Genomic DNA, 26,934 nt, shown 5'->3' with positions numbered 1-26,934 from the left:
TTGTTTCTGTCACCCTGCGGATTTTCGCGGCTGCGGCCTTGGATGGTTCAGACCCTCCAGAGCTGCATTCCCCCAATGCCCCCCTTTGGAGCAATCCGCGGCTGAAGGAGTTCTTTAGTCGGGATGATGGCCTTTTCTGGTCCCGCCTAGGGGTGAAATCTATTTCTCATTTGTATGTCCGGGGAACCTTCAGGTCCTTTGCGGACATGCAATCTACCTTTGGTCTGCCCCCCACGGCTTACTACCGATACTTGCAATTGAGACACACGGCGGCCGCACAGTTTGGCCTCCGTGATGTCTCGCTTGAACCGACCCCCTTGGAAAACCTTCTTTCTGACTCTTCACATGAGAAGCTGGTCTCTACATATTATACTCGACTTTTACATTCTCACTCCAAACGGCTCGCGGTGGTTGAGTCTCAGTGGCGGGAGGATATTCCGGAATTGTCGGATGAGGTGTGGCAAGACGTCCTTCCGGAACAAATACCTGTTGTTATCTCCTCTAGGGATAGGGTTATCCAATTGAAGCTTCTTTACAGGGCGTACTATACCCCAGTACTCCTGCACAAAATGGGTACATTGCCTTCTCCGCTATGCTCCAAGTGTAATGCTGCTGATGGTTCATTCTTTCATATGTTCTGGGACTGTCCACCTGTCCGGGCCTTTTGGTCGGAAGTCACAGCTTTTATTGCAGATATCTCTCAGTTATCCAATATTTGTAGCCCCCTTCGTTGTCTGCTGGGTTATGTGGATGACGAGGACGTCCCTGCTCGTACTAAATTGTTTCTCCGCTTGACATTCTTTTATGCTAGGAAGACTATAGCTACTAGATGGAAGTCTACTGCTCCCCCTGACGTTCCATTATGGATTGCTCTCATTAATCAGGCATTGCCTCTGTATAAAATGACGTATGAGGCCAGAGGCTGCCCCAAGAAGTTCCGGAAAATTTGGTCTTTTTGGGTGGACTCTGACCGGACTGCTTCTTCAGTTTCTGACTAGGGTTCTATACTAATGGTACGGCTGACAGTTATGTATGTTATTTTTGTCATGGCTTTTGTTGTGAAATGGAGTCTTGTGTGTGTCTCTTTTGGCTCCTCAATTGACATGGTTCCGGTTATTTCTCTGTTATGTATTGTTTTGTTTGTTCAATAAAATACCTTTAAAAAAAAAAAAAGACACGTGGCCACTCACTAAAACTAGAGGAAAGGCGGTTTAACCTTAAAATGCGTAAGGGGTTCTTTACTGTCAGAGCAGTAAGGATGTGGAATTCTCTTCCACAAGCAGTGGTACCAGCAGGGAGCATCGATAGTTTCAAAAAACTATTAGATGGGCACCTTAAAGACCACAACATACAGGGGTATACAATGTACAACATACAGGGGTATACAATGTACAACATACAGGGGTATACAATGTACAACATACAGGGGGTATACAATGTACAACATACAGGGGGTGTACAATGTACAACATACAGGGGTGTACAATGTACAACATACAGGGGTGTACAATGTACAACATACAGGGGTGTACAATGTACAACATACAGGGGTGTACAATGTACAACATACAGGGGGTATACAATGTACAACATACAGGGGGTATACAATGTACAACATACAGGGGGTATACAATGTACAACATACAGGGGGTATACAATGTACAACATACAGGGGGTATACAATGTACAACATACAGGGGGTATACAATGTACAACATACAGGGGTGTACAATGTACAACATACAGGGGTGTACAATGTACAACATACAGGGGTGTACAATGTACAACATACAGGGGTATACAATGTACAATATACAGGGGGTATACAATGTACAACATACAGGGGTATACAATGTACGGTTAACAGCAAACACACACACATCATAGGTTGAACTGGATGGACTGATGTCTTTTTTCAACCTCACAAACTATTGGCACTTTTCCACTGCAAGTACCGGCTCGGCTCTACTCGGCCCTGCTTGGCCCGGTTTGCTTTTCCACTGCTGGTACCGCATGGTATAGTGTCGGAACGGTTTGGTACGGTACGGTACGGTACGGTATAGGTTTGCTTTTCCACTAAAGTAGTACTAAAGTTAAGTGGGTGGGATAACAACGGGGTGGGTGGGATTCTCTGACCAAAAAAAAAAAAAATCCCAAAAAGTGTATTTCAATTGGTTTGTGCTAAAGTTATAGCGTTTACAAACTACGGGATAGATTTTTGGAGTTTATCTATTTTTTAGTGTTTACTAGTAATGGCGGCGATCGGCATTTTTTTAGAGGGACTGCGAAATTGTGGCGGACAGCGGCAGACAGATCGGACCCCTATCTGACATTTTTGACACTTTTTGGGGACCAGTGACACTAATACAGTTATCAGTGCTAAATATTGTGCACTGTTACTGTATAAATTACACTGGCAGGGAAGGGGTTAACACTGGGGGTGATCAAAGGAGTTAATGTATGCCTAAATATGCTTGCTGACTGTGGGGGGAAGGGCTCTGTGACAGGCACAGAGAGATCGGGGTTGTAGCTTAGCTGAAACTGCTGATCTCTCCCTGCCTGTCTGAGAGAAGATCCGCCTGCTTTGTTTACATAAGCAGGTGGGTCTTCTGTCAGTCTATCTGACGATCGCGGGAGGCCAGCGGCAATGGCCACCGCTCCTCCCGCGGCCCGTCTCCCGCTGTGTCTAAACACAGCGGGATCGCTGCTCCGGCAGCGCGCATTCACTAAATCACGTAGTACTACGTGGTTTTGCCGCTGTAATACTACGGTGGGCTGTCGGCAAGAGGTTAAGGACCGGGCCTATTTGTTTACAAGTTAAAATCCGTAATTTATGCTAGAAAATTACTTGAAACCATCAAACATATATATATATATATATATATATATATATATATATATATATATATATATATATATATATATATATATTTAGCAGAGAAACTAGGCCTAGAGAATAATAAAATGGGAGATCGTTGCAATACTTTGTCACACCGTATTTGCGCAGCGGTCTTTCAAACGCAATTTAAAAAAAAAAAAAACCTTTTTCAATAAAAATAAAAAAAAACAGTAAAGTTATCCCAATTTTTTTCTATAATGTGAAAGATAATGTTACTCCGAGTAAATCTATATCTAACATGTCATGCTTCAAAATTGCACCCGCTCGTGGAATGGCGACAAACATTGGTATTTTAAAATCTCCATAGGCGTCACTTTAAACATTTTCTGCAGGTTACCAGTTTAGAGTTACAGAGGAGGTCTTAACAATTGCGGCAATACCTCACGTGTGGTTTGAACACGGTTTACATGTGTGGGCACTTCTGCGCGCAAGTTTGGAGGGACGGGGCGCTTTACTTTTTTTTTTTCCTTAATTTTTTTACCTTTTTATTTATAATTTTTTTAACACTGTCCCTTTAAAAAAAAAAAAAAACATTTTGATCACTTTTATTCCTAATACAAGGAATGTAAACACCCCTTGTAATAGAAATAAGCAGGACGGGAGCTCTTTATTGGGAGATCTGGGGTCAAAAAGACCTTTTAAATTTCACATCTACCATTAAAAGCAAAAAAAAAAAAATGTAATTTTTTTCCAGGAAGAAAAAAATGTCCCTTTAAGATCGTTGGAAGGAAGTGACGTGTGACGTCGCTCCTGTCCTCCAAAGCCATAGAGTGGAGTGGGGGACTTCCTGCCTGGGACATGGATGGATCGGATTGTTTTCCACGCTACCGACGGCTCCTGTAAGCTGGGAAATCGACTGGGAAGAGGCGGGAGGGGGGGGGGGCACCTCTCCCTCCGTCCATAAAAGTGATCCTGTGATGAATCCGCCGCTAGATGCTAGAAATGTAAAAAAAAAAAAAAAATTTAAAACCAGTAAATGTAATACAGGTATTGAGTGCATCCTATACTGTACATGGACATAGTCAGGTCCATAAATATTGGGACATTGACACAATTCTAATCTTTTTGACTCTATACACCACCACAATGGATTTGAAATGAAACAAACAAGATTTGCTTTAACTGCAGACTTTCAGCTTTAATTTGAGGGTATTTACATCCAAATCAGGTGAACGGTGTAGGAATTACAACAGTTTGTATATGTGCCTCCCACTTTTAACCACTTAAGCCCCGCAGGATTTGGCTGCTAAACGACCAGGGGGTATTTTGCGATTCGGCACTGCGTGACTTTAACGGACAATTGCGTGGTCGTGCGACGCTGTACCTAAACGAATTTGACGTCCTTTTTTTCCCACAAACAGAGCTTTCTTTTGGTGGTATTTGATCACCTGTGTGATTTTTTGATCACGCGCTATAAACAAAAAAAGAGCGTCAATTTTGCAAAAATAACAATATTTTTCACATTTTTTTATATGAAATTCCCCCCAAAAAAAAAGTAAAAATCAAAATTTTTTAACATTTTCAGCCAATTTGTTTTATGCTACCTATGTTTGGTAAAAAAATTCGCAAAAAGCGTATTTTGATTGGTTTGCGCAAAAGTTATTGCGTTTACTAACAAAGGGAAAGATTTTTGTCATTTTTGGTGTTTTTTTTTTTAATGCGTAATGGCGGCGATCTGCGACTTTTTTTTTTTTTTTTGCGGTACTGCGACATTGCGGCGGATAGATCGGACCCTTGACTGACATTTTTGACACTTTTGGGGTTACCAGTGACATTTCTACAGTAATCAGTGCTATATATATGCACTGTTACTGTAAAAATACACTGGCAGTGAAGGGGTTAACTTTATTTGAGAGGGAGGGGCTGTGTGTGTCCCTAGGGGCGTGATTCTAACTGTGATTGGCTGTCTTTTGAGCTGTAGTTACACTGATCAACGGTCCTACATAGTAGAACCGTATGATCGGTGTCTCTACACAGGGGAGAATGACAGGCAGCTTGTTTACACAAGCTGCCTGACTTTATCCCTCTCCCCCGCCGATCGCAGAGTGAGCGGCGGCCATCGGGTCCGCCGGTCACACGCGCGGGGGAGTCCGGGAGCGCGCCGCCAGCGGCGCGCGCTCGCTCCCCAGAGCCTCACAGGCTAGTGACGTTTATTTACGTCACTTTGCCTGTGAGGGGCTGACCGCTGCAGTAAATCTACTTGCGGCGGTCGGCAAGTGGTTAAGGGACCAAAAGTAATGGGACAGATTAACAATCATAAATCAAACTTTCACTTTTTAATACTTGGTTGCAAATCCTTTGCAGTCAATTACAGCCTGAAGTCTGGAAAACATAGACATCACCAGACGCTGGGTTTCATCCCTGATGATGCTCTGCCAGGCCTCTACTGCAACTGTCTTCAGTTCCTGCTTGTTCTTGGGGCATTTTCCCTTCAGTTTTGTCTTCAGCAAGTGAAATGTATGCTCAATCGGATTCAGGTCAGGTGATTGACTTGGCCATTGCACAACATTCCACTTCTTTCTCTTAAAAAATCTTTGGTTGCTTTCGCAGTATGCTTCGGGTCATTGTCTATCTGCCGTCCAATGAGTTCTGAAGCATTTGGCTGAATATGAGCAGATAATATTGCCCGAAACACTTCAGAATTCATCCTGCTGCTTTTGTCAGCAGTCACATCATCAATCCATACAAGAGAACCAGTTCCATTGGCAGCCATACATGCCTACATGCCCACACCATGACACTACCACCACCATGCTTCACTGATGAGGTGGTATGCTTTGGATCATGAGCAGTTCCTTTCCTTCTCCATACTCTTCTCTTCCCATCACTCTGGTACAAGTTGATCTTGGTCTCATCTGTCCATAGGATGTTGTTCCAGAACTGTGAAGGCTTTTTTAGATGTTGTTTGGCAAACTCTAATCTGGCCTTCCTGTTTTTGAGGCTCACCAATGGTTTACATCTTGTGGTGAACCCTCTGTATTCACTCTGGTGAAGTCTTCTATTGATTGTTGACTTTGACACACATACACCTACCTCCTGGAGAGTGTTCTTGATCTGGCCAACTGTTGTGAAGGTGACACACATACACCTACCTCCTGGAGAGTGATCTTGATCTGGCCAACTGTTGTGAAGGTGACACACATACACCTACCTCCTGGAGAGTGATCATGATCTGGCCAACTGTTGTGAAGGTGACACACATACACCTACCTCCTGGAGAGTGATCTTGATCTGGCCAACTGTTGTGACGGTGACACACATACACCTACCTCCTGGAGAGTGTTCTTGATCTGACACACATACACCTACCTCCTGGAGAGTGATCTTGATCTGACACACATACACCTACCTCCTGGAGAGTGTTCTTGATCTGACACACATACACCTACCTCCTGGAGAGTGATCTTGATCTGGCCAACTGTTGTGAAGGGTGTTTTCTTCACCAGGGAAAGAATTCTTCGGTCATCCACCACAGTTGTTTTCCCTGGTCTTCCGGGTCTTTTGGTGTTGCTGAGCTCACCGGTGTTTTCTTTCTTTTTAAGGATGTTCCAAACAGGCTGAAAAAACAAAACAAACCCATCAGAGAGATAGCAAAAACATTAGGTGTGGCCAAATCAACTAACGATGGCTTGCTTCACTGATAGTGACAGCTCTTTGGATTTCATATTGAGAGTTGATAGCAACAGATTCCAAATGCAAATAGCACACTTGAAATGAACTCTGGACCTTTTATCTGCTCCTTGTAAATGGGATAATGAGGGAATAACACACACCTGCCCATGGAACAGCTGAGCAGCCAATTGTCCCATTACTTTTGGTACCTTTTAAAAAGTGGGAGGCACATATACAAACTGTTGTAATTCCTACACCTTTCACCTGATTTGGATGTAAATACCCTCAAATTAAAGCTGAAAGTCTGCAGTTAAAGAACATCTTGTTTGTTTCATTTCAAATCCATTGTGGTGGTGTATAGAGCCAAAAAGATTAGAATTGTGTCCATGTCCCAATATTTATGGACCTGACTACTTTTCACTAAGCCAATATTTCTGTATTAAAAATCCCTTTATATATATATATATATATATATATATATATATATATATATATATATATATATATATATTTTATTGGTATAAATTGCATAAAAAGAAATCCTTTCTTTTTTTTTTCTTTTTTTTTTTTAATGGTCCTATCAAATGTTTTTAAATTTTCTGAGATACTGAATTTTGGGATGTCACTAGCTGTAAGTCCTAATCCTTAAAATGTAAAAGAAAGAAATGCTTAAAATATATCGCTCTGTGTGTAACTCATCTTATAGAAAAAATTAGTTTAATTTTTTTAATTGAATTACTGAAATAAATTAGCTTTTTGATGATATTCTAATTTTAGGAGATGCACCCGTATTTACTTGTTTAAACCTTTATTTTTTTCTTTTTTTTTTTTTTACATTTTGTGTGGAACGCATCTATATAAAATATGAGTTTAATTGAATGAAGATCACCCGGGCTACTTTGCTTTATTCCTAGTTTCACTTTTTGAAAATAATTACTGAAATAAATTAACTTTTTGATATTCTAATTTTATGAGATGTACCTGTATTATATTTACTTGTTTTAAACCTTTATTTTTTTTTTTACATTTTGTGTGGAACGCATCTATATAAAATGAGTTCAAGAGCCCATTCACATTGAGGCGACACGACTTCGGGGGGCGACCTGTGAAGTCGCTGTGCACCACGACTTCGCCGCGACTTGCAGAGACTTCACATAATGGAAGTCTATGCAAGTCGCTCCGAGATCGCCCCAAAGTAGTACAGGAACTATTTTCTAAGTCTATTAAAAAAGAATAGCGCGCAAATGCAAAAGAAATTACTACCAAATCTGAAGACAATCCATAAATAAAAATGGGCATGTCTTTTGGTTCACAGCTGCAGCAGCTTTAGAAATACATGGGTATGCTCCCCCAAATTTTTTGCCTATTTTCTAAGTCTGTCGCTCCTATTAGAACGGGTCCTGTACTACTCAATGGACCGCGACATACCGCGACTTGTCAGGTTGACAAGTCGCCTAACAAGTCACGCTAATGTGAATGGGCTCTAATTGAATGAAGATCACCCGGGCTACTTTGCTTTATTCCTAGCTTCACTTTTTGAAATTAATTACTGAAATAAATTAACTTTTTGATATTCCAATTTTAGGAGATGCACCTGTATTTACTTGTTTTAAACCTTTTTTTTTTATTTTTTTTTTACATTTTGTGTGTAACGCATCTATATAAAATTAGTTTAATTTTTTTTTTTTTTTTTAATTGAATGAAGATCACTCGTTTTTTGATCACACACTTTTTGATATTCTAATTTTATGAGATGTACCTGTATTATATTTACTTGTTTTAAACCTTTATTTATTTTTATTTTTTTACATTTTGTGTTTGAAACGCATCTATATAAAAATATGAGTTTAATTAAATGAAGATCACCCAGGCTACTTTGCTTTATTCCTAGTTTTACTTTTTGAAAATAATTACTGAAATAAATTAACTTTTTGATTATTCTAATTTTATGAGATGCACCTGTATTATATTTACTTGTTTTAAACCTTTATTATTATTATTTTTTTTTTTTTTTTTACATTTTGTGTGTAACGCATCTATATAAAATTAGTTTCATTTTTTTAATTGAATTACTGAAATAAATAAATTTTTTGATACTCTTAATTTTATGAGATGCACCCGTATACCTTTCTACCTATTAATGTTAGCAGCATAAGGATTTAAAATGGTTATTGCTGATTTTAGAGAGTTTATTTTTTTCGCCTTAATAGAATTCGATCATTTTTGAGTCTTGTAGGAAACGAAGGATCACCCGGACTACTTTGCTTTATTCCTGGTTGCTGAGCCGGGATTTTCATTATAATGGGAACAGGAATAAATTATGAACTTTAATTCATGCTCAGTTGTTTTCCACTCAGGTTATTACTTTTTTTTTTTGTGTTTATTTTGCATTACTAAATACATTTTATTATGGCTGGTTGCAAGTCCCCACATCAGCGTTGTCTAAATGAAAGGGATGATGCTGACACGGCAGACGCGAGCCTATTTTTTATTATTATTTTTTTTTTTTTGTGTGTGTGTACTTAGAGAGAAGCTCACGTACTGATTCCTGCAGGCTAAGCACTATCCACCTCCGTGAGGAGCCGATTTTTCATAGCTCAGGTAGAATGATCTTCCCAGTGGGATTCTGGAACCCACTGCAATTTCTCAACATGAAATTAATAATAGCGCCACAGATGGCCTTTTACGGTTTGCAAGTTTTGTCTGTAATTTCCAACGGGAAAACTTGCACCCCCTGCCTCATTTTAACGACACTGAAAACAAATTGTGTTTATTGAGCTCCAAAAATACAGCTAGAGAGAGATCGGAATGGGCTAGAACCCCCAGATAGATCTATTTTTATGGCTTTTTGTTTTTTGGTAATGTTTTGAATGGCATTCTGACCCTAACCTTCTAAAAGATCCTTCAATGTTTTCTTTTTTAATTTAAAAATGTTATTTGTGTATATACACTATATTACCAAAAGTATTGGGACGCCTGCCTTTACACGCACATGAGCTTTAAAAAAGTCTTACCTGTATTAATGGCACCTTTTTGAACTTATCAGTATAAAAGATACCCGTCCTCAACCTCAAACAGTCACACTCCAAACTCCACTATGGCCAAGACCAAAGAGCTGTCGAAGGACACCAGAAAAAAAATTGTAGACCTGCACCAGGCTGGGAAGACTGAACCTGCAATAGGCAAGCAGCTTGGTGTGAAGAAATCAACTGTGGGAGCAATTATTAGAGAATGGAAGACCTACAAGACCACTGATAATCTTCCTCGATCTGTGGCTCCACGCAAGATCTCACCCCGTGGGGTCAAAATGATCACAAGAACGGTGAGCAGAAATCCCAGAACCACATGGGGGGACCTAGTGAATGACCTCCAGAGAACTGGGACCAAAGTAACAAAGGCTACCATCAGTAACACACTACGCCGCCAGGGACTCAAATCCTGCAGTGCCAGACGTGTCCCCCTGCTTAAGTCAGTACTTGTCCGGGCCGGTCTGAAGTTTGCTAGAGAGCATTTGGATGATCCAGAAGAGGATTGGGAGAATGTCATATGGTCAGATGAAACCAAAGTAGAACTTTTTGGTAAAAACTCAACTTGTCATGTTTGGAGGAGAAAGAATGCTGAGTTGCATCCAAAGAACACCATACCTACTGCTGTGAATCGTGGGGGTTGAAACATCATGCTTTGGGGCTGTTTTTCTACAAAGGGACCAGGACGACTGAACCGTGCCAAGGAAAGAATGAATGGGGCCATGAATCGTGAGATTTTGAGTGAAAACCTCCTTCCATCAGCAAGGGCATTGAAGATGAAACGTGGCTGGGTCTTTCAGCATGACAATGATCCCAAACACACGGCCCAGGCAACGAAGGAGTGGCTTCGTAAGAAGCATTTCAAGTTTCTGGAGTGGCCATGTCTTTATGGACCTTGCTCTGGTTTGCAGTCATGTTGGAACAGGAAGGGGCCATCCCCAAACTATTCCCACAAAGTTGGGAGCCTGAAATTGGCCAAAATGTCTGGGTATGCTGACAACTTGAAAATTCCCTTCACTGGAACTAAGGGGCCGGGCCTCCAAAAAAAAAAAAACCTCACACCATAATCCCCCCTCCACAGGTACACTTAGATGGTGGGCCCCCTCCCCTTTCTTCTCTTTGCCTTTCGAGATGTTGGAATCCAATATTCGTGTGGTCCTCAAATTAGTGGGAAGCATCAGAAGATGACTTCCCATTGATTAGAATGTCACAGTGGAGATGGTAACAGACCGTAGATGAAGGCATGGGGCACTATTCTATTCTCATTTCAGAGATTATTTTGCATTCTACCCATATTGCCTTTTCTGTGGCATTACTATATAAGGTTGATATGTTTCTACCTTTCAGTCTGATATCCCAGCCATACTTGTATTGTAAATCTGGCAGTACTTATTTTTTGTGATGTTCTTGAACGTTAAGCCTGTGGCTGTGAGCCTATTACATAAAGGGGGTCTCAAATGTGGCCCCTTGACATCACCAAAGGGCCACACATAACGTTTAATATATGTAATGCTGGAAAGGAGTGTCAGAGACTGCGGGCCTAATAGAGGAAATGAGGGTCAGAGACTGCGGGCCTAATAGAGGAAATGAGGGTCAGAGACTGCGGGCCTAATGGAGGAAATGAGGGTCAGAGAGTGAGGACAGAATACACTGTTGATGGGGAGATGCTGCAGAAGACAATACGAAGCTTGGAAGATGTTACATCAGGCTGGTAGAGATCAATACTATTCCTCTAATCAATGTTCCCATTACAGACTGCTGAGGTCTAAAGGCCCGTACACACGTACAGATCGTCGGCATACAAACTTCGGCGGACGAAAGATCTGCCGATTGTACGCTTGTTAGTATGGTGCCTCCGACAGCTGTCTGCGCACAAGAGTCTTTCTTGCAAGCATTTAAATTTTTGTATGCCGACACCAGAACGGACGATTGTTCGCCAGTCAGTACAGAATTCTGCCGACAGACCGCAGATTTGCAAGACTGGGCATGCTCAGAAAAGAAAAAACACGGGGAAAGTTAACCATCACATGACATCACTTCTGCAGTCGGCTGTAGTCGGCGGACAAAATTCTTGGGCAGTCTTTGCACTTTTCAACAGACACCGACATCCCGGGGAGAAAAGACGAACGTTTGTATGCCGACGATCGGTACGTGTGTACGGGGCTTAAGGGCCGCACATCATATACCAAAGGCCCGCAGGTAGGGCACACGGGATTTAACCACTTCCCGCCCAACGACATCATAAGACGTCGTGGGCTTTGAGTGGAGATATCTGGATGATGGCTGCAGCTGCAAGCATCATTCAGATATCATCTTTTTCAGTAGGCGATTCCCTGCACCGTAAAAACAATCAGCGGCAGTTCAGCCGCTTGATTGTTTTTACAGGCGGCAGGAGGAGTCATCGATCGGCGAGCCGGAGAAGGAATCCACCGGCGGTGGAAGTTCACCATAGAGAATACCGCTGACCGGATGGTTCCCGGCAGTCGCTATGACCTTCCAAGACCGGGCACGTCTAGCCTGGACAGTTGTGAACACTGCTGTTGCCTCGGCTGGGAAGCCAAGATCGTTTTTTTTTTTTTTTTTTTGGCTTTCCAGCCTAGAGGAGAGATATGGGGGACTTAGAGACCCCAGATTTTGCTCTAAAGAGGACCTGTCGTGCCCTATTCCTATTACATGGGATGTTTACATTCCTTGTAATGGGAATAAAAAAAAGTAAACGGAAAGTGTCAAAATATAAACAGAAAAGTAAAAAAAAAACATAAAAAAAAATTGAAAGCGCCCCCGCTCGTCTACGTGTACATACCACGTGTGCATAGGTCACACCCGCATATGTGAATGGCGTATAAACCACACATGTGAGGTATCATCGCGATCGTTAGAGCTAAAGCAATAATTCTAGCCCAAGACCACCTCTGTAACCTGTAAAAAATCTAAAGTGTCACAATGGACATTTTTAAGTACCGAAGTTTGGCGCCATTCCACGAGTGTGCGCAATTTTAAATTTGACATGTTGGGTATTGGTTTATTCAGCATAACACCTTTACTTTGTGCTGAAAAATTAATATTAATAGTGTTTTGTCTTTTTTAAATCATGAAACGCGTTTTAAAACTTCCTGCGCAAATACTGTGAGACAAAAAAAGATGCAACACCCACCATTTTATTCCCTAGGGTCTCTGCTAAAAAAACATTAATAATGTTTGGGGGTTCTGAGTAATTTTCTAGCAAAAAAAAAAATTATGATCTTTACGTGTCATAATTGGCCTGGGTGGGAATTGGTTAGGTGATATTAAAGGCAAAAGCCCGAATAAAGTCTACATCTGGGCCACAATTTGGAGACCACTTTTGTAGGCAGATTGAAAAAGGCAGACGCACACCTTCAAAATCAAATGCAAAGTAAGTCCCGGGGTACATTTATCATAATTCTATGCAAATCTTGACTTTTCTTATAAAGTTGAAGCTTGATCCGGTTCCTTCCATCTCCTGAGCCTTGAGCCTCCCGAATTTATCCTTTTAATGTGACGGGCAGCCTTGTTGACCGTTAGGTTTGGGTCAAGAGGGAGAAGTAGCTGTGACCGAGTGCAGATTTTACAGGAAGTGTCATGGTTTGCCGACATCTTTAGACCGCCTGATTTGTGTTCACAGAAGATAGGCGCCGATTTTGCATTTTTTCACCGTATCCTCAATCTGATTTGCTCAAGTTTGTGGTCCAATTATAAAGCGTAGAATAGAACGAAGGTATTTGAATGCTATCTTGATGCAGAATATACAAAGTTATTTCCGGTCTTATTTTGTATTAGTTCTTTCTGTGATTGCATCGATGTAGATATTGGAGGACGGGATGTAGTTGAGTTTCTGGAGTCATTTAATAACATTTTCTTTTTGCCTCGTAGGGATGACAGTGGCCGGGTGCTGTGCGGAGTCATGAGAATTGGCCTGGTTGCCAAAGGCTTGCTCATTAAGGAAGACATGGATCTAGAATTGGTTCTCATGTGTAAGGAGAAACCTACAGAGAGCTTGTTAGTCACAGTCCGAGAAAACCTTCCTCTGCAAATTCAGGTGAGGTGCAGCTCTGTCCTTTAACTCTTCCCTTTCCCATATATACATCCAAGGCAACTTTTTTACCCCAGAGGAACCCTTAAAATAATATTCAAGTCAGAGCGAACCGCTGCTAATAAATCATCTAATTTTATTGTACGTTAGTAGGCCTAGTATGTTGTTTTTCATAAATCATTGCCAACTAAAGATATCCTAGGTGCCACATCCTGACGTCTATCAACTAGTAGAGATGTTTGCAAGGATTATGGATTTTCTTGGTACCTCCGTAGACGACCTACAAAAACATTCTTTTAAAATTGTCCAAATTTTATTACAAAGGCTACTTTATCACTCCAGAAGCTTTTACCCCCTTCATGACCAGGCCATTTTCACCCCCTTCACGACCAGGCCATTTTTACCCCCTTCATGACCAGGCCATCTTTACCCCCTTCATGACCAGGCCATTTTTACCCCCTTCATGACCAGGCCGTTTTTACCCCCTTCATGACCAGGCCGTTTTTACCCCCTTCACGACCAGGCCGTTTTTACCCCCTTCACGACCAGGCCGTTTTTACCCCCTTCACGACCAGGCCGTTTTTACCCCCTTCACGACCAGGCCGTTTTTACCCCCTTCATGACCAAGCCGTTTTTACCCCCTTCATGACCAGGCCGTTTTTACCCCCTTCATGACCAGGCCGTTTTTACACCCTTCATGACCAGGCCATTTTTACCCCCTTCATGACCAGGCCATTTTTTGTTATTCGGCACTATGCTACTTTAACAGGTAATTGCATGGTCATGCAACACTGTACCCAAATGTAATTTATATCATTGTTTTTTTGTTTTTTTTTACACAAATCTTTCTTTTGGTGGTATTTAACCACTTTACGACCGCCCCCCGCAGGCAGTCGCTCCTGCGCAAGCTGTCGTAGGTATACGTCGGTCGCGCGCAGGCAGCTAGGGGGCGAGTGCGCGACGCCGCCGTCGTGCTCCTGCCCCCCCCCCCTCATCAGCGGGGCAGGCGGCTCCAATTGCCGCCTGACACCCACGATCGCTCCCTGCTGAGAGAGAAGGACGGGCAGCTGTTGTAAACACAGCCGACCGTTCTTCTCCCTGGAATGATCACAGAGCGCCTGTGATCCTTCTATATAGGAACACAGGTCTCTATGGTCATTTCACAAGCCACCCCCCCCCCCCACAGTTAGAAACACTTCCCTAGGTACATATTTAACCCCTTGATCACCCACATTGTTAATCCCTTCCCTGTCAGTGTCATCATTACAGTAACGGTGCATATTTTTAGCACTGATTACTGTAGTAATGTCACTGGTCTCCCCAAAATTGTCAGTTAGGTATCCGATCTGTCCGCCGCAATTCCGCATAAAATCGCAGATCGCTGCCATTACTAGTAAAAAAAAAAAAAAAAAACAAATATGTCTGTACTTACCTGCTCTGTGCAAGGGAATTGCACAGAGCGGCTGCAAACCTCTTTTCGGATCCCCCGCTGGCCCTCCTGGCACCTCCCCTCTGTCTAGTGCCCCAATGGGAACACTCGTACATGCTTGCACCTGAGCCCCGCTGCTGCGTCTATTGACACAGACAGCGGGACACAGCCCCGCCCCCCCACCTTCCGCTCCCTCGTCACTAACTTTGATTGACAGCACTGGAAGCCAATGGCTCCCAGTGCCCCAGCAAAGCCAGGGAGACCTGGAAGTGAGAGGAGAGAAAAGCTGCAAATGTGCACAGCGCTTAATCAAATAAGGACTCGGGTAGGTGGGGGGGGGGGGGGGTGAGGGGGGATGCTGACTCCTAAACATTTTCTACCTTAAAGCGGAGTTCCGGGCACAAAAACTATATTTTTTTTTTGCCCCTCCGCTAGTTCGACATTACCTGAAAAGGAATTGCATAGTTATTTTTTTTTTGTTTGTTTACTCACCTTTTAATTGAAGATCGTAAATACTCACCTCAGAGTACTTCCTCCCTCGGCACCGCGGCTCACCCCGTCACTTCCTGTCTCGCTATGATTCCTGGGAGCTGAATGTCATCGGCACCGCTCGTCACTTCCGGGCAACGCCGCATTCCCCTGTTTAACAGCTTCTGGGCATGCCCAGAAGCTGTGGAGGAATGCGGTGCCGCGCTGGAAGTGACGAGAGGGGCCGGTGCAGGCGCATTCTGGGACAAGAAGACGCGGAAGAAGACACAGAAGAGGACCGCGCCGGCTTCAGCTGCCCACAAGAGAGATGGAAACGCTGTGGAAGAAATTTTATAAGTAAGTATTTCTTCTAAAAGGTAAGTGCGAACCGGGACAGATCAGAGGCTAGCCATTGTGGAATGTGCTAGCCCGGACTGTCCCGGGGGTATGTTTATTAAAAAATGACATCTGTGCCCGGAACTCCGCTTTAATGCAAGAATTGGATTTAGGTAAAAAATGTTTAGGCTCTACAACCACTTTAAAGAACTGAGCTCAGTTATATGCAAGTCATTGTTTAACATTTTTTGAAAGTAACCATAATGCAAGCTTATGTAAAAAGAAAAGTGCGCTGGTCTGTGATAAAGCTGCTACCAGATAATAGTGAATGAATAGTGTATAAGTGAATGGTGCGCTAAATCCAAGTGAGTATGTACAAATCAATGTGCATAAATTATATACTTATAGGTATAAATTATAAATGACTGTGCATAAATCAAATACACAAATAGGTGATGAACTAGGACATAAAAGTCCCAAACATAACACAACGTGATGCCAATTCTAAATAAATATTCAGGTGATCACAAATATTGCCAGATGATGCTGAATTCAAAAGTGACTTTAAATCCCTCCACCTGGTGAATTTCCTCCTTACCGGACGGCTCTAAAGTAAGTGCTGATCATTGTGATGTTTCAAAATCAATTCCTGTGCCCACACAACAGAAACTAGTGCTCTTCACCGTGCATGCAAAAGCCAGCTAAGCCTCTTACCAGAACGGTAGATATGAAAGGCACTCTGCAAACTCCTGGAGATAGTCCAACTGTCTCCGTCCAGGTGAATCAGGGCGGTCAATTGAGAGGATTCCACAGGATTAATCTTATCAGCTCCCGTGTAGACATGTAAAGTAATGACCACTGATAGTGTATTACCCTTTATACATCATTTATTAGATACATAAATGCACTTACATGTATGCTGACGAATAGGTGCATAAACAAACAATGAAGCGGTGAGGAATTCCTAAGGAGCCCGGGTCCGGCTGCAGCATGGACTAACCGAGCGACGTGGTGACGGCACGCCTCCTTCTGACGCGTTTCTTCCGATTGGATGTCATCTGAGATAGAGATAGCTTTTCACTGTCTGAAAATCATCGCTTGTTTTCACTGTCTGAAATCCACCACAATAGCTCATTATCGAGCTGATCCAGAAATGGTTTGACAGATTATAGGTGAATAAACTCCTAGACCAGATGCCCCATGGGTCCTTAAAGAACTGAGGACATGCCTTACTCTCATGGGTCCTTAAAGAACTGAGCACAGTTACTTCTAAGTTATTGTTTCTAATTTTTAAAAAAGTAACCCTAATGCCAGCTTAACCTTTCCTTGCTTTTCACTGTCTGAAATACACCACAATAGCTCATCATTGATCTGTCCAGAAATGGTTTGACAGATTATAAGTGAATTAACTCCTAGACCAGATGATTTACAGCCATGGGTCCTTAAAGAACTGAGCACAGTTATTTCCAAGTCATTGTTTCTAATTTTTTTTAAAAAAGTAACCCTAATGCCAGCCTAACCTTTCCTTGCTTTTCACTGTCTGAAATACACCACAGCAGCTCATCATTGATCTGTCCAGAAATGGTTTGACAGATTATACGTGAATTAACTCCTAGACCAGATGATTTACAGCCATGGGTCCTTAAAGAACTGAGCACAGTTATTTCCAAGTCATTGTTTCTAATTTTTTTTAAAAAAGTAACCCTAATGCCAGCCTAACCTTTCCTTGCTTTTCACTGTCTGAAATACACCACAGCAGCTCATCATTGATCTGTCCAGAAATGGTTTGACAGATTATACGTGAATTTACTCTTAGACCAGATTACTTACACCCATGGGTCCTTAAAGAACTGAGCACAGTTATTTCTAAGTCATTGTTTCTAATTTTTAAAAAAGTAACCCTAATGCCAGCTTAACCCTTCCTACCCTCTCTAATATTTATACTCACTTCTTAAACCCTTTAGAAACTTACAGAAGAGACATATCAAGTGGAACAATGCACAGAAGATGCCTCACTAATTATACAAACTTCAAAAGAACCTAAATTAACCTTAAAAGTTATTTTGACATCCCCTCTATTCCGAGAAGAGGAAAACAGATCAGGTGGAGGTATTTGGGGTTTTCTTATTTCCTTTGTTGAGAATATAACAGCTTTCAGACGTTCTATTTCTTATGATTAGTGGTCTGTATTTTTTTTTTATATCTGCTCACAGATATTAAAATATGCATAAAAAAAAAAAAAAAAAGCTATAGGTAGAAGATAGTAAATGTTACATATGTTGTCTTATGTTAAAGTCTCTCATTTTTTGGTATTGAGCAGATTCTTTTACACAACCTCAGTGCTGTCCCTGGTCATTGAATACCGTAATAAAAAAAAAAATTAGGTTACCTTTTTTAGTTATCTGAGCTACAACAAGTGCATTTCCTGCCAACAAACGTATGTGGTTTTCTCAAAAAGAAATGACACTTTTTAGCAGTATGTGCAGCAGCTTTGAGGTTGGGTAATTCATAAATACTAATGTGTTCATGATTTTTATTTATTTTTTTCTTCTGTCCCCCCCCTCCCCCTTCTTCATTTTATGGTCTGTAATATTTGCTTCAGCTTCCCAAGCCTGTCCCTAGAAACTTGCCAAGCAACACTGGACCTATGTCAGACCTTTGACCAACAGGCCACACTCTGTCATGTCAACTGAGGCAGCCGGCCCACCTGGGCAAGACGGACTCCCTGTCGCTCCTCCCATCTCTAGCCCACCCTCTACTTTCTGTCCTTCCCACAAACATCAGCTATACAGTGTCAAATGTTGGTCAGTTAAAAAAATGCCATTGGGACCATCTGGGAAGAATCTGAGTTTAATTCAAGAAGTTTAATTGTTGGTGTTCTTCCATGCTTGAAATAGAACTATTGGTAACATTATAGACAATGTTTACACTAGGGGAATGCAGATACTACACAGAACATGCTGGTTGTGATAAAAAAAAATGCACAAGACGCTTTGCATTGGCAGTTTCCGTAATAGATGTCAGTTCTCTAGTACTCTGGTATAGATAAAGTTGACTATGTTATTATATCTTTAGTTTCTTTCCTGCACTCCTTTCCTGTTTAGGCTGATTTTTTGCACACCATGGGGTGTGGAAGTTTCAGCAAAAACTACAAAAGGAGGTTTGTTAATCTATTATGAAGGTGCAAGGCAGTCTACGAGGGCTCCCAAAGCCATTGGTGCTTTGGAAGACAATATTTAAAACCCTTAAACCGTTTCAAATAAGTTCCCCTTAGGTACTGGTCAACAGAGTTGCACAAAGTTGATAATGAATGCAGAGAAAGCTCTCTAGTTCGCTAGTCCTTAAACCAGGGGTCTCCAAACTATGGCCCTCCAGTTGGTCAGGAACTACAATTCCCATCATGCCTGTGACTGTCAGAGTTTTACAATGCCTCATTAGGACGTGTAGTTCTGCAACAGCTGGAGGGTCGTAGTTTGGAGATCCCTGCCTTAAACTGTAGCATTGACCTCTTCTTTACCCAGCCCTGATATCCCTTTAATAGGGTCTGCCTGCCCAGGGGCGAGAAGGAATGGCGACCATGTGACTACTGTAGTCACATGATCAGGAGGTGCTTCCACCTTTATACTTTGGTGAACAGAGTTGCGTGCAACTAGTAATGAATGCAGAGAAAGCATCCTAGTTCACTGATTGGTAAATAGTAGTATTGACCCCTTCCTAACCAGCCCTGGTGTCCCTTTAATAGGGTCTCCCTGTCCATGGGGAGGAAGGAATGGCGACCATGTGACCACTGTGGTCATATGATCATGAGGTGGTCCCACCTTTATACTTTGGTGAACAGAGTTGCGTGCAACTAGTAATGAATGCAGAGAAAGCATCCTAGTTCACTGATTGGTAAATAGTAGTATTGACCCCTTCCTAACCAGCCCTGGTGTCCCTTTAATATGGTCTCCCTGTCCATGGGCAGGAAGGAATAGCGACCATGTGACCTCTGTGGTCATATGATCAGGAGGTGGTCCCACCTTTATGCTTTGGTGAACAGAGTTGCATACAACTGGTAATGAATGCAGAGAAAGCATCCTAGTTCACTAATGCTTAAACTGTAGTATTGGCCCCTTCTCATCCACCCCTAGTGTCCCTTTAATAGGGTCTGCCTGCTCAGGGGTGGGAAGGTTCGGTGATCACTGTGATTGGATGTCACAGTGGTCCTTTGTTTCCCAAAGCATAAAGGTGGGACCGGCTATTGAACAAAGTTGTGTGCAACATGCAGGGCCACCAATAGGGGGTACTACCAGGCCCGGACAGCAGGGGGATCAGTGCAGAGGGACAGGAGGACAGTTGCAGAACGATGCACTGTGTCTGCGTCTCTCCGGTTTCTCCCCCTTCTCACTATTGCCAGCTTCCTAGGAGGGAGAGACACTGTGCACTGTTCTGTGTGCTCCCCACATCTGATTCCCCCCCCCCCCCTGTGTGCCCGGCTCCCCCCGCAGTGCTACCGGCTGCTGTGGGTGCACAGGAGGATGGGGCCAGCCAATATGACCCCTTCCTTTTTGGAATTGGACACAGTGAGTGATTGGTACCCGATCGCTCCTGTGTCCATTCATAACTGAGCATAGTAAACTGTTTGCCATGCTTCAGTTTATGAATGAATAGGAGTCTCTGCCTCCTGCTCATTCATCTTCAGTGGAATTGAAGAATCTGTGTCCTCAGTTCCTTTCTCCGACTCAAAGGTGAGATGTCAGGGGTCTGTTTTGACCCCTTATATTTCATATTTTTTCAACCAAGTTTTTCCCCCAATCTTTGGAATGGCGCTCCACTTGCACCATTGTCCCAAAAGAAGCAAAATTATAAAGGCCATCGCAGAGCGAGGTTTTTGAAATGCTGCTTTTTTGAGCAGCATTGTTACTAATGGAAAGTCATATTCTGGTTAAAAAGTCAATTTTGCAAGGAAAGCAAAGAAAATGTTCTCCAGTTACAAAAGCAGCGCATTTGGTGTTAAATGGTATAAATCTTACATGCTTTTAAAGGGCCACTGAACCTAAAGGATTGGTTGATTCATTTTAAGTGTACATATACTGTATATACTTTTTTTTTTAGATTTAGTGGTCTTTTAAATGCTAAAGTCCACTTCTTGACTCTCAGTCAGACGTATAATATACCAAAAAATATGAATGAAGAAGCCATAGTGCTCTCTGCTACATATTTATATTTATTTTAACTGTAATTTCAATGAAGTTATGTGCAGTCTAGTTAAAATTTGAACAAATGTAATAATTAAAAATTAGAGTATTTGTAGATTTTGTTGCTCTTTATTCTCTTGCTCATGTGTTGTATCTGTATTCCCTTATATTCTATAACTGTTTAAATCATGCTTCCATCATAAGGGTATAACTGACCAATATTTCCTGAGGTATGGTTTTTGACTATGCTAATCTATATCCTAACAACACCGAGCAGCCTAGGTGCAGTGGACTTGTCCTGTGTGTATTTCATGCAGTCAGAATGATGCTTGTGTCTTCATGAGCTGACCCCCCCATTATTATATCATTATACTGGTGATTGCTTTTTTTTTTATGTGAAGGGACCTTCTGCGCATCTTATGTCCGGGCGAGACAAATAAATATCGAACTCGGGAGCTCACCGGCAAGCCAGCCGGCGTTTTCATGTTTCTTTTGACAACATTAGAAAAAGGATCGGACAATATTTTATTTTATGTAGTCTTTTGGGGCAGCATATAGGTCGTCGGCTGGATTGGATATTGGGCATATAGGCATTGTATTAGATATTGGAAATACTGTATAGTTCCTATATTATTTAGATATTGGTCATATAGGTCATATATTATATTAGCTATTGGGCAACTAATAATTTAGATGTTGGGTATATAGGCCCGATACTATATTAGATGTTGGGTATATAGGCCCGATACTATATTAGATGTTGGGTATATAGGCCCGATACTATATTAGATGTTGGGTATATAGGCCCGATACTATATTAGATGTTGGGTATATAGGCCCGATACTATATTAGATGTTGGCTATATAGGCCCGATACTAGAGCTGCACGATTATGGCCAAAATGAGAATCACGATTTTTTAGCTTGGAATAAAGATCACGATTCTCTCACGATTCTCTGTGTAACAAAAAAAAATTGGGATAACTTTACTGTTACATTTTTTTTTTTATTCATTAAAGTTTATTAATTGCGTTTGAAAGACTGCTGCGCAAATACAGTGTGACATAAAATATTACAACAATCGCCATTTTATTCTGTAGGGTCTCTGCTAAAAAAATATATAAAATGTTTGGGGGTTCTAAGTACTTAACAAAAAAAAATGATTTTAACTTGCAAGCAACAAGTGTCAGAGAAAGGTCCAGTCTTTAAGAGGTTAAACTTCCTTTCTCCCTGGCAGAGGGAAGGAAAAGATACAATGTAATCATTTTGTTTATATTTACTGGGAGCCTTAATGCTGATAGGTGTTTGCAGGAGGAAAGATACAATGTAATCATTTTGTTTATAGTTACTGGGAGTTTTCCACAGCTGTTTTCTCTGCTCCCTCAGCTATGCAAAGAATCGAGAATATGTCAGGTTTAGATCGTCAGGGGGGGTGAATCGAGATCGCGATTTTCATACGATTAATCGTGCAGCTCTACCCGATACTATATTAGATGTTGGCTATATAGGCCCTATATTGTATTAGATATTAGGTATATAGGTCCTATATTCGATTTGGGCATATAGGCGCTATATAATATATTAGATTTGGGGAATATAGGCTCTATAAATTATATTAGATATGGGGCATATAGGCTCTATTTTAAATGTTGGGCATATAGGTCCTATATTATATTACATATTGGGCATATACTGTGGGTCTTATATTTGATTTTGGGCATATAGGTCCTAATTTCTATTCAATATCGGGCATCAAGCTCTATGCTATATTAGATATTGGGCTTTGAGACCCTATACTGTATTGGATATTGGGCTTATAGTCCCTAGACTGTATTAGATGTTGGGCTTATAGACCCCATACTGTGGTAAATATTGGGCTTATAGGCCCTAGACTGTATTAGATATAGGGCTTATAGGCCCTAGACTGTATTAGATATAGGGGTTATAGGCCCTAGACTGTATTAGATATAGGGGTTATAGGCCCTAGACTGTATTAGATATAGGGGTTATAGGCCCTATACTGTATTAGATATAGGGCTTATTGGCCCCATACTGTATTAAATATTGGGCTTATAGGCCCTAGACTGTATTAGATATAGGGCTTATAGACCCTTGACTGTATTAGATATTGGGCTTATAGGCCCTAGACTGTATTAGATATTGGGCTTATAGGCCATTGACTGTATTAGATATTGGGCTTATAGACCCTAGACTGTATTAGATATTGGGCTTATAGGCCCTAGACTGTATTAGATATTGGGCTTATAGGCCCTAGACTGTATTAGATATTGGGCTTATAGGCCCTAGACTGTATTAGATATTGGGCTTATAGGCCCTAGACTGTATTAGATATTGGGCTTATAGGCCCTAGACTGTATTAGATATTGGGCTTATAGGCCCTAGACTGTATTAGATATTAGGCTTATAGGCCCTAGACTGTATTAGATATTAGGCTTATAGGTCCTAGACTGTATTAGACATTGGGCTTAGAGGCCCTATAGTGTATTAGATATTAGGTTTATAGGCTCTATATTATATTAGATATGGGGACTATAGGCTTTATATTATATTAGATATGGGGAATATAGGCTTTATATTAGATATGGGGAATATAGCTCTATATTATATTAGATATAGGGCATATATTCCCTATACTGTATTAGATATAGGGCATATATTCCCTATACTGTATTAGATATTGGACATATAGGCCCTATATTTTATTAGCTAGGCGACATATAGGTCCTATATTTAATTCGGTTATAGGCCATTTATTATATTGGATGTTGGGCATATAAGCTCTATATTATATTCAATATTGGGCATAAAGGCCCTATAAAAACTATCCCCTAAACAAGGGGGAACACTTTGGCCCCAGAAACTATTGGCTTATGCTCATCTACATATTGTCACTTCATAGTTAAGAATAAAGGTGGAGTTGGATCCATATTCAAAGAGTAGGGATCACAGATAAAGGTTTGGGAAAGGCCTTGGTTACATCTGAAAAACCTGTGCACCTATAGTCTCATAATATAAAATATAAGATATAGTAAAGCATGTATAACTATAGTACTTGGTGACTATTAATATCCAATGTATTTTGTTATAAATTTATTTGTTCAGCAAGTTCTGAGCATGCGCACCCGGTCCCGGAACATAAAAGCGTCTATCCAAAAATCAAAAACCCTTTGCGGAAAATGTCTGGACTTAGCCTCCAAGCAGAGCATGAAGACACTTCATTCTAATGATGTTAATGTACAAGATAGTCTGATGCAAGTCTTTCTTCTTGCCCTCACCCCCATGATCCTTTTCATCTGTACTTTTTGATAGGATTTTGTACACAGATGCTGACTGGCTGCAAGACAATACTGCTAGTATAGTTTACATACATGGAGCGCCCACAGATGCCCGGCACAGTACACTGGGAGGCAAAGCATGCAATGTGACATATTTGTCAGGATTGTGGTTTGTTGAGGCAAACGTGTGCTGTCATAGGGCTTGCCAGTCATGTTTCTGCAGTGTTTTGTTGACCCTCCCATGAAGTATTTTATAACAATTTAATGGGAATGGAACAATTTAGTCCCACTCTGATTTACAAAACGGACTGGAAACCCATAGATTAGGGATCACCACCCTTTCTTTTAATGGCGTAAGTCTTAGAATTCAACTTTTTTTCTAATTATCAATACAAAAAAATGGTGTGCTTGTAGAGTTACGACCCACCAAGACCAGTTCCGATTGCAGTAAAATTTTAATTTGACCTTCAGTTAGTAGACTTTGGAAGTTCTTAGTTGTGTGGTGGACCATTTAATTCATAAATCCAGGCTTTGTTTTGTTTTAGGCCTAGCTTCTCCGGTGAAGAACAGTCCGAACTTCTTGACCCCATTTCTTGATACTCATGTGAGGGTACACAAGCATTGCCCTATAATAAAAGGTCACCGTCTGTCTATATGTTGAATATTTAGGCTGGCCTGTATCTTCACACCTGCTATCTCCATAATTACGCTCGTTTCTAGCTGTCCATTCAGGAGGAGAAGATAATACGAACAATAAACATTGTTTTAGCTCCGCATCTCCCAGTGTCACTTTGGGTATCTCCAAATCATTGTTACCACTTGACTTGACTGATCTATCAGCCCAAGAGCCAAATAAACGCTCTACACCAAAAGAAACAAAAATGATAACTTTTTGAGAACTAGCACTCTCTGCAGCCTTTCAGTCTGTGTTTTCAGTTCTTCATAACCGCTCATTTACTGTAGTACTTTTCAATTTATTTGTGAACTTGAAGCAGATGTTCACATTGAAATTAATCGTCTCTCAACTTGCTTCGCAAGCTTTGCCTGAAACTTCCCGTTTGAAGGTGCAGTCCCATCTTTCCTATTTGATTGTATGTCTTGGTTGAATGGTTTAAAAGAGAAGTATAGACTTTTTAAGAACCATAATTACCTAGGTGGATAAAGCATTGCCCCCCCCCCCCGCCGGCTCTAACACTGAGAACCGAGAGATCAAACACCGTCAGTTGCTTGGTTCTCGGGGCTCCCTAGGCAGAGAGCTGGTGACTGGGCACTCCTTTCTTCTCTCTTGCACCAATTTTTGGTGGTCTGCATCTGTTTTTAAAGAGAGGGAATTTTTTTTTTTTTAATTTTGCCTGGACAGAGAGTTTATGGGTCATTTATAAGTTGATCCAATCTTAACTCAGGTCTAGTTTAAACAAAAACAAAAAAACAGCACTATTGAAGCTGCTAATTATGCATCCTCTTGGGTACAGATCAGATAAGATTCCTATGTTTTGCATTTTTAGCAGTACAGAAATTGCATATCTTATAGTTATAGTATAGTATGGGCATGCTGGTGTAGTTTTAAGGCCTGTACACACAATAAGAAAATCTGTATGGAAAATTCGTCCGACGACCGATCTGTCGATTTTCGGATTGTTAGTATGGTGCTTTTCGACAGCCGACTGACTTTTCGGCTGACAAAATCCTGATGAGCAGGCTAAATAATTTTTGTCCTCCGTCAAAACAACGTCCGATTTTCGTCTTATTAGTACAGATTTAGACGGAAAAAAATCTTAAGAGCAAGACTAGGCATGCTCAGAGACGAAAGAACGCATACAAAACAATCCAACACATGACATCACTTCTGAAGTTGAATTCTGTCGTATGGGAAAATTCGTATGAAAATAGCCTCTTCACTTTCCACATCAGACTAGCATGCCACAAAAAACAGATTACAGATCGTTCGATAATCTATACGTGTGTACGGGGCTTTAAATAACCAATGCCTACCTGTTGCCATTTAATGCGACCCAATGTGAATGCTCTGTGTTTTGGAGCGCCAATGCATACCAACGGCCAGACGCAAATGCTCTGTTCTTTTAAAAAAATAAATAAAATAGTGTAGATCTTATTTTTAATACATTGAGACACATCATCGTCATGCCATGTGAACTAATAAGCTGCCAACGCATGAAAACCCGTGGGTGGTGTGAATGGGCACCAATACATCTCAAGTTTGCCTAGTCATAGGATCTATAGGAGCAAAAGGATTTCCTAATTTTAAAGTTAAAGCAGAGAACATGATGTTGCAAAGAGCAGCCAGTTAGATATTTTGTTCAAGATGCATTAGATCAGTGGTCTCGAAACTGAGGCTTGGGTGCCAGATGCAGTTCTTTGCTTGCCTTTATTCAGCCTTTGGGACACTTTTCCTCCAGCTGGCATCAATGATGGTGCACCATTCCTCCCACTGACACCATTCACAGGGCACTTTTTCTTCTACTGACTCCAGTCCTTTGCTTGCCTTTATTCCTCCCACTGATACCAATGATGGGACACTATTCCTCCCACTGATACCAATAATGGGACACTATTCCTCCCACTGATACCAATGATGGGGCACTATTCCTCCCCACTGATACCAATGATGGGGCACTATTCC

General features: G+C 41.3%; 1 protein-coding gene across 3 annotated transcripts in view; it reads left to right on the top strand.

The window, feature by feature from the left end:
• STRBP (spermatid perinuclear RNA binding protein) overlaps window positions 1-26,934 on the top strand; it is a 250,689-nt gene that overhangs the window by 128,340 nt on the left and 95,415 nt on the right. For all 3 annotated transcript variants that reach the window (XM_082263345.1, XM_082263344.1, XM_082263343.1), the window contains exons 5-6: window positions 13,429-13,594; window positions 17,786-17,930. In XM_082263345.1, coding sequence (XP_082119471.1) covers window positions 13,429-13,594; window positions 17,786-17,930 — 311 coding nt within the window. The remainder of the gene's footprint in view (window positions 1-13,428; window positions 13,595-17,785; window positions 17,931-26,934) is intronic.

Source organism: Pelophylax lessonae, assembly GCF_965119305.1.
Source record: "Pelophylax lessonae genome assembly, chromosome: 7".
Classification (NCBI taxonomy): domain Eukaryota; kingdom Metazoa; phylum Chordata; class Amphibia; order Anura; family Ranidae; genus Pelophylax; species Pelophylax lessonae.
Note: the sequence above shows the minus strand (reverse complement) of the source record. Positions and strands in the feature narration are given on the sequence as shown.